We start from the raw sequence: 13,407 nt of genomic DNA, 5'->3' as shown, positions 1-13,407 counted from the left end.
ATGTGAAAGTCCCCTTGGCAAATGCACTAATGTATCTAACCTTGCCTACTGGCACTCACAATCAAGGGAGGTGGCGTGGGGCTTGAGGGATAAAGGTAAGTAACATTGATTTGTTACAAGCTGATTGGACTAGGATATATTTGCAAGTTGCTGAGCTTCCGTTGTGATCTGTCTCATAGAGTAGCACTTTAAATGATCAACTATTTTCAGTTTGGCCTCAGATACCCTGCACAGAAAAGGCGAATACAAAAAATTTAGGGAGGAGGAGAGAAATGGAATCCTAATTGGGCTTTCATTTTGGTGAAAAATTATTACTGGTGAAAACTATTCATTTTCCTAATAGTTTCCTAGATTTTGTTTATTTACATATTTTTCTCCAATCTTTTATGTATTCCCTTCTTTTTATTTTTCTCCTGGTATAGTTTAAAGCAAAAACTAGCTATATCTCTAATAGATATCTCTAATAGATAAGGATTTTTTTTAAAAAAGCATGTATAACTGCAACAAGATTTTTTTTTCTGGTTATGAGGTTGTGAGGGAAAAATAGGTGAGAATTCTATCAGTGAGTACATATACTATCTTTATTGGGATCCCATAGAAGTCTTTGTGACTCAAGGCAAACATATAAAATGTATTCTTTGATGAGCAATTCCACTGTGTTGAGTATTACTACCGCTAGTATTAATAACTACCATTTATTGATTTCTTATTATGTTTGAAGTACAAAGCTTAGCATTTTCACCCAATATCTCATTTGAACACCTATAGCAACATTATCAACATTATCAAGTGGACATTACAATGTCCTAATGTATAGCCAAAGACATTCCCCAAGATTAGAGACCAAGGGAATAGCAAAGGAAGGATATGAAACAAGCTCCATCTGGCTCCAAAGTTCTCTCTGCTGCTATGTTATACTGCCACTGTATGAAATAACACTCCTAAGTTCTAAAATTACCTAGGTTATCATGGGTAGAGACATGAGTCATAAGTGATTAATCCCCAAATTCCTAAGTCTATAGCTGATGAAAAAAAGTCAAAATTAAAAAGGAAAATGTGAGACTTATGAAAGACTCAGTATAGAGATAGTCTGCTACAGTGAAATAAACAAATATGGATATTGGCATCAAGTAGTCTGGTCTAATGCACACTCTTCCACAAATTTACTGTGAATTACCCTTTTAAATTTCAGTTTCCATATCTGAAGCGTGGGTACAAATTCCTCTCCTCTAATGCTCATGGAAAATACATTTTTCCCTTTCATAAATTACTCAGTGAAATATCCTGAAACACTATCAGAATCACCACTTTCCCCTCCTGCAATAGACATAACCCAAGAAGTTGCGTCACCCAACTTCCCAGTATGAAGCAAAGCCTCTCCTTCCTCCTACCAATGATTGAGTCATTCTACTAGATATCAGTAGCTATTTAAACACTCCAGCAGGAGCTCACACATTTTTACTTTGTAGAAGTCCTTGACTGCTTCACTCTCTCATTCTTGGAATAAATTTGGAAATGACTTTTGATGACCTCAAGAGCAAGAGTATGAAGGATCAACTTGACCAGAAGCCAAATGGAGAGAGAGACAAAGGTACTAGGGGTGGCTAAATATGTACAGGGACAGAATTAGGTTAGAAATGTAAACTAACTGAATATAGGATTAGAAGACTACAACACCTGCATATGGGAAAATATTAAAGAGTTAATAGCACTTACTTAAAGGAAAAACAAGTCAGATATAATGGTGATAACGAAGATGATGTTGATGAATAAACTAACTTGGTATGAATGACGCTGTAGTAGAGGGTGGTAACTAACTTTTATTGAACATTTGCTATAGGCTGTTTTCTATGATATTCACTTTACATGCATTATTTCTCTAAATCTTCACACTTTGAGATTAGGACTAATATTATCTCCCTTTTACAGAGTTTTACCCAGTTTTATGTGGCTAGTAAGTGGTAGAGCTAGGATTGATCTATAAGATGGAATGAATATTGACCAGAGAGAAATGTTGATTGAAAGATTTACTCAGATATTTGCCTCCAAGGCTAGGATTGAGCAATTATTTGCAAGACACATAACTGTCTTCAACTTCCTTTCTGCCAACTTGCCATACACATTTCTAGGAGCTTAATAACTTTTGAATCAGAGAATAAACCGTATTGCTTCCTGTCAAAATTGCTATTTTGTTTGGATCATCTGTAGAGTCTATTAGGAGTGCTTTTGACACATGAGAACTCTGTGAATATATGTGACCACTGATTGATTTGGATCATTATACATTCATGCTGGAAGTTTTGTGATGTGACGTTCTAAGTCACATAGCTACTGACAATTGGATTAAAGACCTATGTTTGGATCTTAACATCTGTGTGATCTTAGGCAAGTCACTGAATTGTCAGTTTCCTTGTTTGCATATAGAGGATAACATTGTCAGTGCCTTATCTGTTTATCTTACAAGGTGAGGAGTCCAAATCCATTACACGAAATGTTTTCCTGCTGAACCAGTAATATCTGTGCTTTTTAAGTGGTGGACCTCATAATAAGATATTCGTACACCTGTGAGCTACATGATTTATTTATTTTTATAATAATGGTGAATTTTTCTCTTGTAACAAGAAGGCCACAGCTGGTGTGAGTAGTGGACATGATGTTAATATGAATCAAGTGAATATTGAGACTTCATTCCTATTTTTCTTTGGTCAGTAACCCCAGTTCCAAATAAAAATTGAATAGCACAAAATTATGTATTAGTTCTTTGAGGTTTTCTCGGTTAACTGACTAAAGGCTTATTTGCTTGGTATCTGACATTCGTTTATGGTATGTTACTTATAACTGCGTGTGCGTGTGTGTGTGCATGTGTGTGCATGTGTGTGTGTGCACATGTGCGTGTACATACACATGATCCATATTAAAAACATCAGGCTCTCTACCCCGTGGAGGAAGTTAATCTAACCAAGCTGGGCTGAGAGTTTCTTGAAGACTCACTGTGGGGACAGTAGACAAAGCATAAGCTTTAGAATCAGATACCTGGAGTCAAATATCTGGTATTGAATCCTGGCTCCTAAATGTTGTTAGCTGCATGACCATAGGTAAATTACTTAAATTCTTTAACTGTACATAGTTCACATCTGTAAATGTGAGTAATGAATTATTTGCAAAGCCATTGGGAATACTAGAGGTAAGTAATGCAAAGCACCAGGTACAGACAGTATCCAAAGAATTGTTTGGTCCCTTGCCTCCATCATTTTTGTCTTTCTGAATCTATCCTCTATCACTTTAGGTCTTCGTTTTCTTTCCTCTCGGAGGTGGTACCCTGCTGCTATGACTCTAGGGATCCTTTGTCTGGGATTACTGGTGACCGTTATATTGCTGATAATCCAATGTAAGTGCTGAAGCCGGGAAAAGCTGGAGAAAAAAAAATGAGAACTTATAAACATGGTTTATTTGTTGGTTTCATAACAACTATAAACAGCCTTGATTTAGATACATTTTAGGCAAATTGTCTTAAGAGTGAGTGGGAAGATGAATGGGTATATGGTGCTCTTCCCTCAACTAGATTGAGGCATGGGATGAAGATTATGAATGGCAGGTTTTTGTTTGGTTTTGTTTTCAGAACTTCATGGATAAAGCCTATTTAAATCCCAGAATAATAAGGAAGAAAATAATTTGAAGTTACTAATCCACAAGGTCACCCGAGGGACCCAAAAGTAAAAGAAACTTCATTTAGTTCATGCTGAGTTTTAATAGAGATGATTAAATACCAATTTAAAGGACCCAGAAATACAGTCTTCATAAATAAAACATTTAAAACAAAACAGTCTTCAAATTTATAATATGGCCATTTAGGAAAGAGGGGATGTTGAGAGGAAAAGAAATGAAAGGAAAGATGAAAATGGCTAAGAAAGAAACAAAATGGTGCTGATCATCTGTCTAATACACCTGTGTATTTAGGGCATGGATCTGAGTTATTTATCTCTAGAATCCTAGAATCCTAGGCTCTCTAGAGTCCTAGAATCCAGGTTACTAAGACCTTTGAAGTGCTAATTTGTTTCTCGGTTGTGTAAGGTCTCAGACAACTTATGTTTTCAATCTATGAACACTTTCAATCTTTAAAACTTGTCCTACTGATCTGGGAGAAGAGCCCTTGACTCAGAGATGGTCATTGGAAGAGTCTTCCTCTGAGGCTTGGACCACTTTGCAACAGGGTCAAATCTGGCTTTCAACCCAAGAGGTCTACTTTGTACTGAACCGTCAAGCTTCTAGAACTGAGACATTGGACCCTTAACATTTGTTGCCTGCTTGATTTCACAACTTTCCTTTCATCTCCACCCTTCCTAAAAAAAACAAAACAAAACAAAAAGACAAAAACAAAACCAAAAAACCAACAGAGAAAATAACAAACTAAAACTGAAAAATATGTTTTCAGACTCTTGTGTTAGGAGCTTAAAAAATTTCCGTGGGAGGGTTTCTCAAAAACGGGTTGAGTGTCACAGTTTTTAACTAAAATCAGGAAATGTGGAAGGGTAGAGAAAGGGCAGAGGAATTAAGACACAACTAGAGTAAGTCATTAATGACCAGTGCTACTAACAGTCACTGAGTCTGGTTGGTGTCTGACTATCTTAGATTGTCTATATTTTATTTATGCCACTCGTATAAGACTTATCTTGTGATTCCTTTTAAGTAGTGTGTAACTCTCAACAACGAGTAAAATCCTGTCTTTTTTTTTTTTAAATCACAAGTATCTGTGACAGTTCCTCACATTAAAAAAATATTGCATGAATATCAAATAATTTCCAAATCTGTAATTCCTGAATAAATTTGGGTCATCTTGCAGCAGTTTGTTGTCAAAACAAATGGTTTGATTCAGTTCTTTGATTTCCTCAAAATCCTGTGGAGGAATTTCTACTGGGGTTGGAAATGGAGTCTTAATTCAGCTCTGATTTAGTATCCCAGGTGTCTGATCTCCTAAAGCAACAGCAAGCAAACCTTACTCACCAGGAAGATATCTTGGAGGGGCAGATTTCAGCCCAGCACCAGACAGAAAAATCTTCCCAGGAGTCACAATGGGAACTCAAAGAAATGATAGAAACCCTTGCCCACAAGCTGGATGAAAAATCCAAGAAACTAATGGAACTCCATCACCAGAACCTGAATCTCCAAGAAGCTCTGAAAAAAGCAGCAAACTATTCAGGTACGAGGGAGGGAGGGGTGAAGAGAGACAGTGGAAGCTTCTCTGTAAATCTTAACGTTTTTTGGAAATATCTCTAGGCACGAAATTGGCATACTGATATATGTATTCTTTTTTGTTCATCATGTTCTACACCAGAAGTCCTCTCTTTTTGTCATCCTCACCCTATCCCATGCCAAATTCTTGAGTTAATCTGATTCAATTAACCATACTTTTTGGTGGATTTAAGTTTTCCTGCCTCACAAGAGCCTTCTCTTTCTTTTTAAGTTTCTAGTTTTGAGATTTTTCTGGAAGAAATCCCTCACCTTTACCCTTTGCACAGATTCTTCTCTCTTTCCATTCCAATGTATCTTAATCATCGATTTCCTTTCCTAAGGGGTCTCCTTTGTCCTGGGGACCCCTTCCTCTTCATTAGCATTATTCTATGGGACTGTTTCTCATAAAGTGTACTACATCAATGTAAATTGAATCAATAGAGGTGAGCTGGCTTGAAAGTGTTAAGTAGATACTTCAAATTAGACAAAGTTATGAGAGGCCCAGGAAGTCACTGTACATGAGAAGGACTGAGTTGATCTCAGCTGACTAGGTGAACTCAGAATCTAGGAGGCAGATAGAAACATTTCTAACATGGAGATGATAATGTGAACTCAATATTACAGAAGTCATCTGTACAGTTAGTATAGTTTTTCTACAACGTATAATTAAATCAGGTATGTGCTTTTAGTCATGGGGAGAGTTTGAAAGTGTAAATAGAGTCACTTTCAGTGGTACATTGCTTTCTTGGCATTAGTAGCTAGCTGCCACTAATAGACAGAGATTTCTGCAGCTTCTTGCTTGTACAGCTCACCTTAATCTCAACCACGTAATTTTGTTGAATAAAGATTATAAAGTAACAGTTTATAGGTACCCATCCATTTATTTTATAGATGAAAAAATTGAAACCCAGGTAAGTTAAATGGTAATAAAGATAAGTAGTTTTGTATAAAGTTTTGCAGTTTATAAATCCCTTCAGTATGTACAGGGTTATTTAAATTTCCAAAATTAGCAGACGTTTATAGACAAGCTGATTTTTTAGCAAGCGTCAAACATATATTGAATCTCTTTAAGGAAAGAGCTGTTTAGGAAATAAAACCATCTCAAAGAAGGCTTAAAGGAAGGAGGCTAATATATCAAGGACAGGAACGTTTATATAAGCAGACATAGCTACATACCAAAAATGGTTTATTTCACAGGTGGGGCTGTAAAATAGTCTTGTTTTCATCAGTTGTATGGGAGTAAAATTATGTCAGGATTGTTCAGAACCATATCCCAGAGATGCCAAGTGTGGACAACTAATCAAAACTAATAGGTGATATGTCTTTTGTAGTAGATACACCAAGTAACGTGTTTGCATTCCTTGGCAGTGTCAGATAAAGGCCAATTAGTAGAGATGCCAAATGAAGCACTGCTGTTCGTCAAGCAGCTTTGAGAAGATTCTCAAAAACATTAATAATAAAATACTATGCAAAAAAATTATGCCAGTTTTCTCAAGTTTGAGACAAGTTTTATCTTTCTTACTAACCAGTCGGTGGTCCTCGGTATATGTATGAAGAGGGCAAGACGCTGAGAAATTAGCGTATGTGATTTGCTTGAGGTCAGCCAGCTAGAAAGATGCAGTGTCTTCAAAGTAACAGACTACATTTTAGCACTGGAATTAGTGGTGGTTCTCAACCCTTAGTGTACAAAATTATCACCTAAGTAGCTTGTTAAAAGTGGCAAGTTCCAGATTTACCCCAAAACCCTGTATCAAAATATCTTGAGGGGCATCAAGAAATATTTCCTCAGTTAATTCAAACTCAGGAGTTTGAGAGGTAGTGTGATATAGTGACTAAACACACAGATGTTAGCGTTAGACTGCCCATGTTCAAATTCCCATTTTCTCTATCTTTCAAATGAAGAAAATTAACCTAACTCTTACATACTGTGGTTATGAGGATTAAAATGAGCCAATACATAAAAATTACTGCCAACCATTTTTGGCACGTTGGTTAACACAATGGTTATTGTGTTTGTTAAATTAAAAAATAATAATAATTAAAGGAAATACAGATGGTTTGAATGCCACATTTTAACATTCATCTTTTTCACTTTTTCATAGCTTGGAAAACCTACCTAGACCTTTCTTTTAGCTCAGGAAAACGAATATATTCTTTCCTTTGACATAGTAAGACAGGACTAGGCAAATTAATAAGTTAGGAAGCTTGCATTCTTTGCTTTCAATCCGGCCTTATGTATGCCCTTCCTCATTCACTTTCTTCTTTCCTAGTTCAGTGCCCTTCTACTTTGTCCTCTCTGATAAAGCCTATTCTTACAAAATTATCTGATGGTTTTATGCCACAATGAAAATTGAAATTAAAATGTTGCCTTGCTCAAGGATTTGAGGTTTGGTTTTTTTTTTTTTTTTTTTTTTTTTTGGTCACAGCATAGAACAAAGGGCTTTGTTCCCCAGTAAAGAGATTCCAAGTGTTAGTAACACACAGAAGAGATGATGTTGATGAAGGGGAGAAGAAGGAGGGGGGAGGGAAAGGGGGAAGAGGAAGAGGATTTGGGGATCGTTTAAAATATCTGTAAAACACATATTTTGCCTATCGCCTAAGCCCTGAGTTGAGTTTTCTGGACTCTCTGGGAATTTTCTGCTGAAAACTTTTCCCTACTTTCTGAAACCTTATTTAAATTGAGATGCTCTCTTTGCATCAATATACTGTTCTCCCTAGAACAGCTCTGTCCAAAAGAAATACAGTGTGTGCCACGTATGCAACATTAAATTTCCTAGTAATCACAGTGAACATGAAAAATAAACAGATGAAATTAATTTTAGTGACATATTTTATTTAACCCAATACACTTGAAATATTATTTTGACGCTAATCAGTATAAATATAATTAATGGGATATTTTATATTCTTTTTTTCATAGTAAGTTTTCAAAATCAGGGGTATATTTTACACTTACGGAATATCATCTCAATGCAGACTAGCCGTAATTCAAGTACTCAGGAGGCACATAGGGCTACATGTCCAGAAACAGGAGGCACAGTATCTAAGCCCAAATCCATCATTCAAAGACCTGAAGTTTTAAAATATATAAGCATATCTGTTTTAGTAGCAGAATAGCTATTACATATTCATCCCCCCAACTCTCACTTCCATGATTCCAAACATAATTTTTAAAAAATAGATCAGATTCTAAAATTACATCCCAGCTCAAGCCTTGCTTTTTAATTGAGTTTTCTAAAATCAGAATGCTTCATTTCTTTTTTCTCCAAAAAATGGAGCAATGAAGACTCTAGGCTATTTAGGTATTTGCAGAGTCTGGGTATAATTCTAATTAAGAAGAGGTGGTAGCATGTGAGAGTCCTGAGAGGTGAATTGATTTAAGAATTGTAGCAATATTTTTACTCAGGCATAACTTACTAATTAAGTATATTACATTTCCTAGGTCCTTGTCCCCAAGACTGGCTCTGGCATGAAGAAAACTGTTACCAATTTTCCTCTGGCCCATTTAATTGGGAAAAAAGCCGGGAGAACTGCTTGTCTTTGGATGCCCACATGCTGAAGATTAATAGCTCAGATGATCTGGTGAGTTTTTAATGGATGTGTGTTGGGCTGGAATATTGGTTTACAGGGAAACAGATCAGGTTAAGGCTTTCCTTGAGAATCAGAATATGTACCTGTTTTCTAGCCTAGGCTGGCCACTGGTTACATGCATGACCTTGGATGGACAGGTTATGAAGTATCTCTAGGCTCCAGTAGACATTTCTGTAAAGCCATCAAGAGGATGTCTAAGAGCTCTTTGGGTTCTTTCGTTTTGTGAATCTAATCTAAAAAGTCCACATCGACTCTTTCATCAACTCTGAAACGTTACTTCCCACAGGAATTCATCCAGCAAGCAATTGCCCATTCCAGTTTCCCATTCTGGATGGGGTTGTCTCTGAAGAAACCCAACTACTCATGGCTCTGGGAGGATGGTTCTCCTTTGATGCCCCACTTGTAAGCTTCCTCTTCTTTTTGATGCTGCACTTGTAAGTTGCCTATTCTTTTTGATGCCCCACTTGTAAGTTTCCTATTCTTTGCTGAACTTACTAGTGAAGTTACTGCCACATTCCACACAATGTCCTCTTCTTGCTGGAAAGAAGCTTGGGGAATTTCTGAATCTCTCTCCCCAGCTCTCTCACACAGGGACTTGCCCGTTTACCCATTCAGACCTTCTCTTAAATTTTCCTTCTCACGTTTATTGCTGACTTGAAGCTTTAAGACAAGGCTAAGTGCCTGACACAAGGTGGCAGTAAATCTAAATTTGTTTTTCCCCCTGACTGCAGGTTTAGACTCCAGGGAGCTGTTTTCCAGATGTATCCTTCAGGCACCTGTGCATACATACAAAGGGGAACTGTTTTTGCTGAAAACTGCATTTTAACTGCATTCAGTATATGTCAGAAGAAGGTGAACGTATTGAGAGTACAGTGAATGTGAAGGCTCTGGAAGAAAAGGAGGAGAAGACCTTTGAATTTTCTTCTGAAAATTAAGCTATACTTCGTCACTTAGGTGCAAACCATAAAAGCCCTGAGAACTTCCTGTTACTAGCTAAAGTGTAGAACTCCTTAGCAGAGACTGGGGCCCAGCTGCTTGACACCTTGATAGCAGAAGTTTCAATTCTCTATGTATATTTTTTTCACCTAGCTTGTTCCAAGCCCCCCTGCCAGTCTTCAGTGAAGTCCATTTTCCTGTTTCTATTGTTGTTTCTAAGAACTTGTTGCTTAACTCAAGGTCACAACAATTTTTCTGCTATGTTTTCTTCTAGACATTTTATAGTTTCAGATTTTACGTGGAAATCTATAACTTTTGGGGGGATAATTTGTAAGTCAGTATGGATGTATGGAAGTTCTTTTTCTTTTCCTTTTTGCATGTGGATATTCAATTGTTTTTGCAACATTTGCTGAAAAGACTATTCTTTCTTCGCTACGTTGCCTTTGCACTTTTGTTAACAATTATCCATACATGTCTGGGTCTATTTCTGGACTCTATTCTGTTCCATCGATCTATTTGTGTATTCTTTGTGCATAACACCATTGTGATATTTTGGATTCTGTAGTTTTATAATATATCTTGAAATCACATGGAGGTAGTTCTTCAATGTTGTTTTGGTTAATCTATGTCTTTGCATGTCTATCTTAATTTTTGAATTGGCTTGTCAATTTCTAAAAAAAACTTTTCGAAATTTTGAATGTGATTTCACTGAATCTATAGATAAATTGGGGGAAATTGAATTCTTTAAAATACTGATTTGTTCAACTCATGGATTTTCTTTATGCAATGTTTTGTAATTTTCTCTGTATAGATGTTTCACATATTTTATTAGATTATCATCATGTATTTCACATTTTTTATGCTACTGTAGATGGTATTGTTATCATTGTAGTTTTTATTTCCAATGTCCTTTGCTATTGTATAGAATTATAATAGTTTTTTATATTAACCTTATATCCTGAAACCTTGATAAGCTCACTATTTCTTCTAGTAAGTTTGTGTGTGTGTTTGTGTGTGTGTGTGTGTGTGTGTGTGTATTTCATTGGATTTTCCTCATACATAATCATGTCATCTGCAAATAAAAATATTTTTATTTTTTCCTTTCTGGATGATTTTTATTTCTTTTCCTTGCCTGATTTCCTAGACTAGAACCTCCAGTACAATATTGAATAAAAATGGTGAGAGTGAAAATTCTTATTTTGTTCTTGATCTTGGGAATAAGTCAACGTTATACCATTAAGTAAGGTGTTAACTGTATGTTTTTCATAGATGAATATGATCAGTTTGAGAAATTTTCCTTTTGTTCCTAGAATACTGAGGTTTTATCAGAAATGGGTATTGATTTGTCTAATACTTTTCCTATATCTGTTGAGATGATCATATAGTTTTTCTTTTCTCTTTTTAGTTTTTTAACATGATGAATTAACTTAAATAGTTATAGAAGTTTAAGCCAACTTTCAATTCTCGAGATGTATTATCATTTTAGTGTATCAGTGGATTAGATCTGCAAAAATGTGGCTTAGGATTTTTGCAACTATGTTTTTGAATGATATTTATATGTAATTTTCTTTTCATGTAACAGCTTTGTCTGGTTTAGGTTTCAGAGTAGTACTCCTTTATGCCAATTTTCTGGAAGATTTTGTGTAGAATTGGTATGATTTGTTCATTCAATGTTTGAAGCAATTTGCCATTGAAGTCATCTGGGCACGGAGTTTTCTTTGTTTCACAAGATTTTTAATTATTTACTGTTAAAGGTTCAGTTTCTTTAATAGATGCAGTGCTATTCAAATGATTTATTCTTGAATGAGCTTTGGTGGTTGGTGTCTTTCAAGGAATTTGTCCATTTCATCTCAATTTTTTAATTTTTTTGGCCTAACATTTTTCTTTATATTTTCTTATTACTTCAATATCTCTAGAGTCCGTAGTGACGCTACTTCTTTTATTCCTGACATTGTTAATTTATGCCTCCCCTTTTTAAAAAAAATCAGTTTGGCTCTATAACGTTTGCTCTGAACTCTATTTGAATGAAATTAATACAGGCACTCCATTTTTTCTCTGATTAATGTAAATATGATATATCTTTTTCCATTCTTTTACTTTTAACCAACTTTTTGTCTTTTTAGTTAGAGTGTGTTTCTTTTAGGTGACAAATAGTTGAGTGCTGCTATTTTATATAATTTGACAATTTCTGTCTTTTGTTTGTGTATTTAAACCATTACATTTAATGTGATATTGATGTAATTAGATTTAAGTCTACCATCTTGATATTTCCTTTCACTTTGTTTCAACTTGTCCTTGTTGCCTTTTCCTCTTTTCTTGCCTTCTTTTGTATTAATTAAATATTGCTTACTCTCCCATCTTATCTTCCTGTTGCCTTATTAGCAATTACTCTTTGTTTTGTTATTTTAGTAGTTGTTTCAGGATTTATATGCACATCACGACTTACTGCAGTCTACCTTGAAGGGATATTATACAACTTCATGTCTACGAATAGAACCTTAGAATAGCATACTTCCATTTCTTTTCTCCCAGCCTTCACACTAATGTTGCCAGACATTTTATTTTTATATATGTTGTAAACACCACAATCCATAGTTATCATTTTTGCTTAAATAGTAAATCATCTTTTAAAGACATTTAAACAGTAAGCAAAAATAATCTTACATATTTGCCCATGTAGTGACCATTTTGGGTGCTCTTCATCTCTTTTTTAGATCCACATTACATCATGTGATATTTTAATTTTTCTTAAAGGACTTTCTTTATCATTTCCTATAGTGAAGGTCTGCTTGTGAGGAAATCTTTCTTCTTTTCCATCAAGTTTGAAAAAATTTAAGCTGCTAGGCTATTACCTCTTCAAATGTTTTTTCTGCCCCACCTCCCAGTACCCCCCTCACTCCCCCTCTCTCTCCTCCGCCCCCACCCCTATGCACACACACACTGTTGAGGGACTCCAGTTATGTGAATACTGGGCTGCCACAGTGCCCTAATGCTTCTTTCTTTCCTGCTCTCTTCCCTCCCTCCCTCCCTGTCCTTGTTCCTTCCTTTCCTTTTAAAATTATTATCTCTCAGTGTTTCATTTTTGTTAGCTTCTATTGCTATATAATCAAGTCCATGAATCTTTTCTACTGAGTGTCTATCATTAATATCATACAGCGTGTTTTTCATCTCACACTTTGTAGTTCTCATCTCTAGAAGTATGCTTTAAAAACAAATCCTCCATGTCTCTATGTAGCTTTTTAAATCTACGAACATATGAAGAACATATTAACTATCTTAATGTCTGTGCCTTCTAATTCTAACCTCTAAGTTGTTTTTTGTAATTTTATTTTTTAATTGGAGTACAGTTAACCCTTGAACGGTGCAGGGGTTAGGGGCACCAGCCCCTTCATGAGGCGGAAAATCTGTGTATAACTTTGTAGTCAGCCCTCTGTATCCTCCTTTCCAAATGTGGATTGCGTAGTACTGTAGTATGGATTTAGTGATAAAAATCCACATATTTGTGGATCCATGCATTTCAAACCCATCTCATTCAAGGATCTACTGTATAATTGACTTACAATATTATATTAGGTCAATGCTAGATATTTTTTGTTCCTCTAAATATTCCTGAGTTTTACTGTGAGAACAATTTAAGTTACATAGAAACAG

General features: G+C 35.6%; 1 protein-coding gene across 2 annotated transcripts; it reads left to right on the top strand.

Annotated features, from left to right (window-relative positions):
• The first annotated feature begins 1,410 nt into the window (after positions 1-1,410).
• On the top strand, positions 1,411-10,857 carry OLR1 (oxidized low density lipoprotein receptor 1). Of its 2 annotated transcripts, none has more exons than XM_068560870.1 (6): positions 1,411-1,591; positions 3,287-3,388; positions 4,952-5,197; positions 8,672-8,811; positions 9,107-9,222; positions 9,552-10,857. In XM_068560870.1, exons 1-6 carry the CDS (start codon positions 1,516-1,518, stop codon positions 9,694-9,696), a joined length of 825 nt encoding a protein of 274 aa, XP_068416971.1. In that variant the 5' UTR covers positions 1,411-1,515; the 3' UTR covers positions 9,697-10,857. The 2 variants fall into 2 exon arrangements, with proteins under 2 accessions (XP_068416971.1, XP_068416972.1); XM_068560871.1 differs by having other exon boundaries at positions 9,107-9,254; positions 9,552-9,640.
• The last annotated feature ends 2,550 nt before the right edge of the window (positions 10,858-13,407 follow it).

Source organism: Eschrichtius robustus, chromosome 13 (assembly GCF_028021215.1).
Source record: "Eschrichtius robustus isolate mEscRob2 chromosome 13, mEscRob2.pri, whole genome shotgun sequence".
NCBI classification, from domain to species: Eukaryota; Metazoa; Chordata; class Mammalia; order Artiodactyla; family Eschrichtiidae; genus Eschrichtius; species Eschrichtius robustus.
This window is presented reverse-complemented; position numbering and strand designations above follow the sequence as displayed.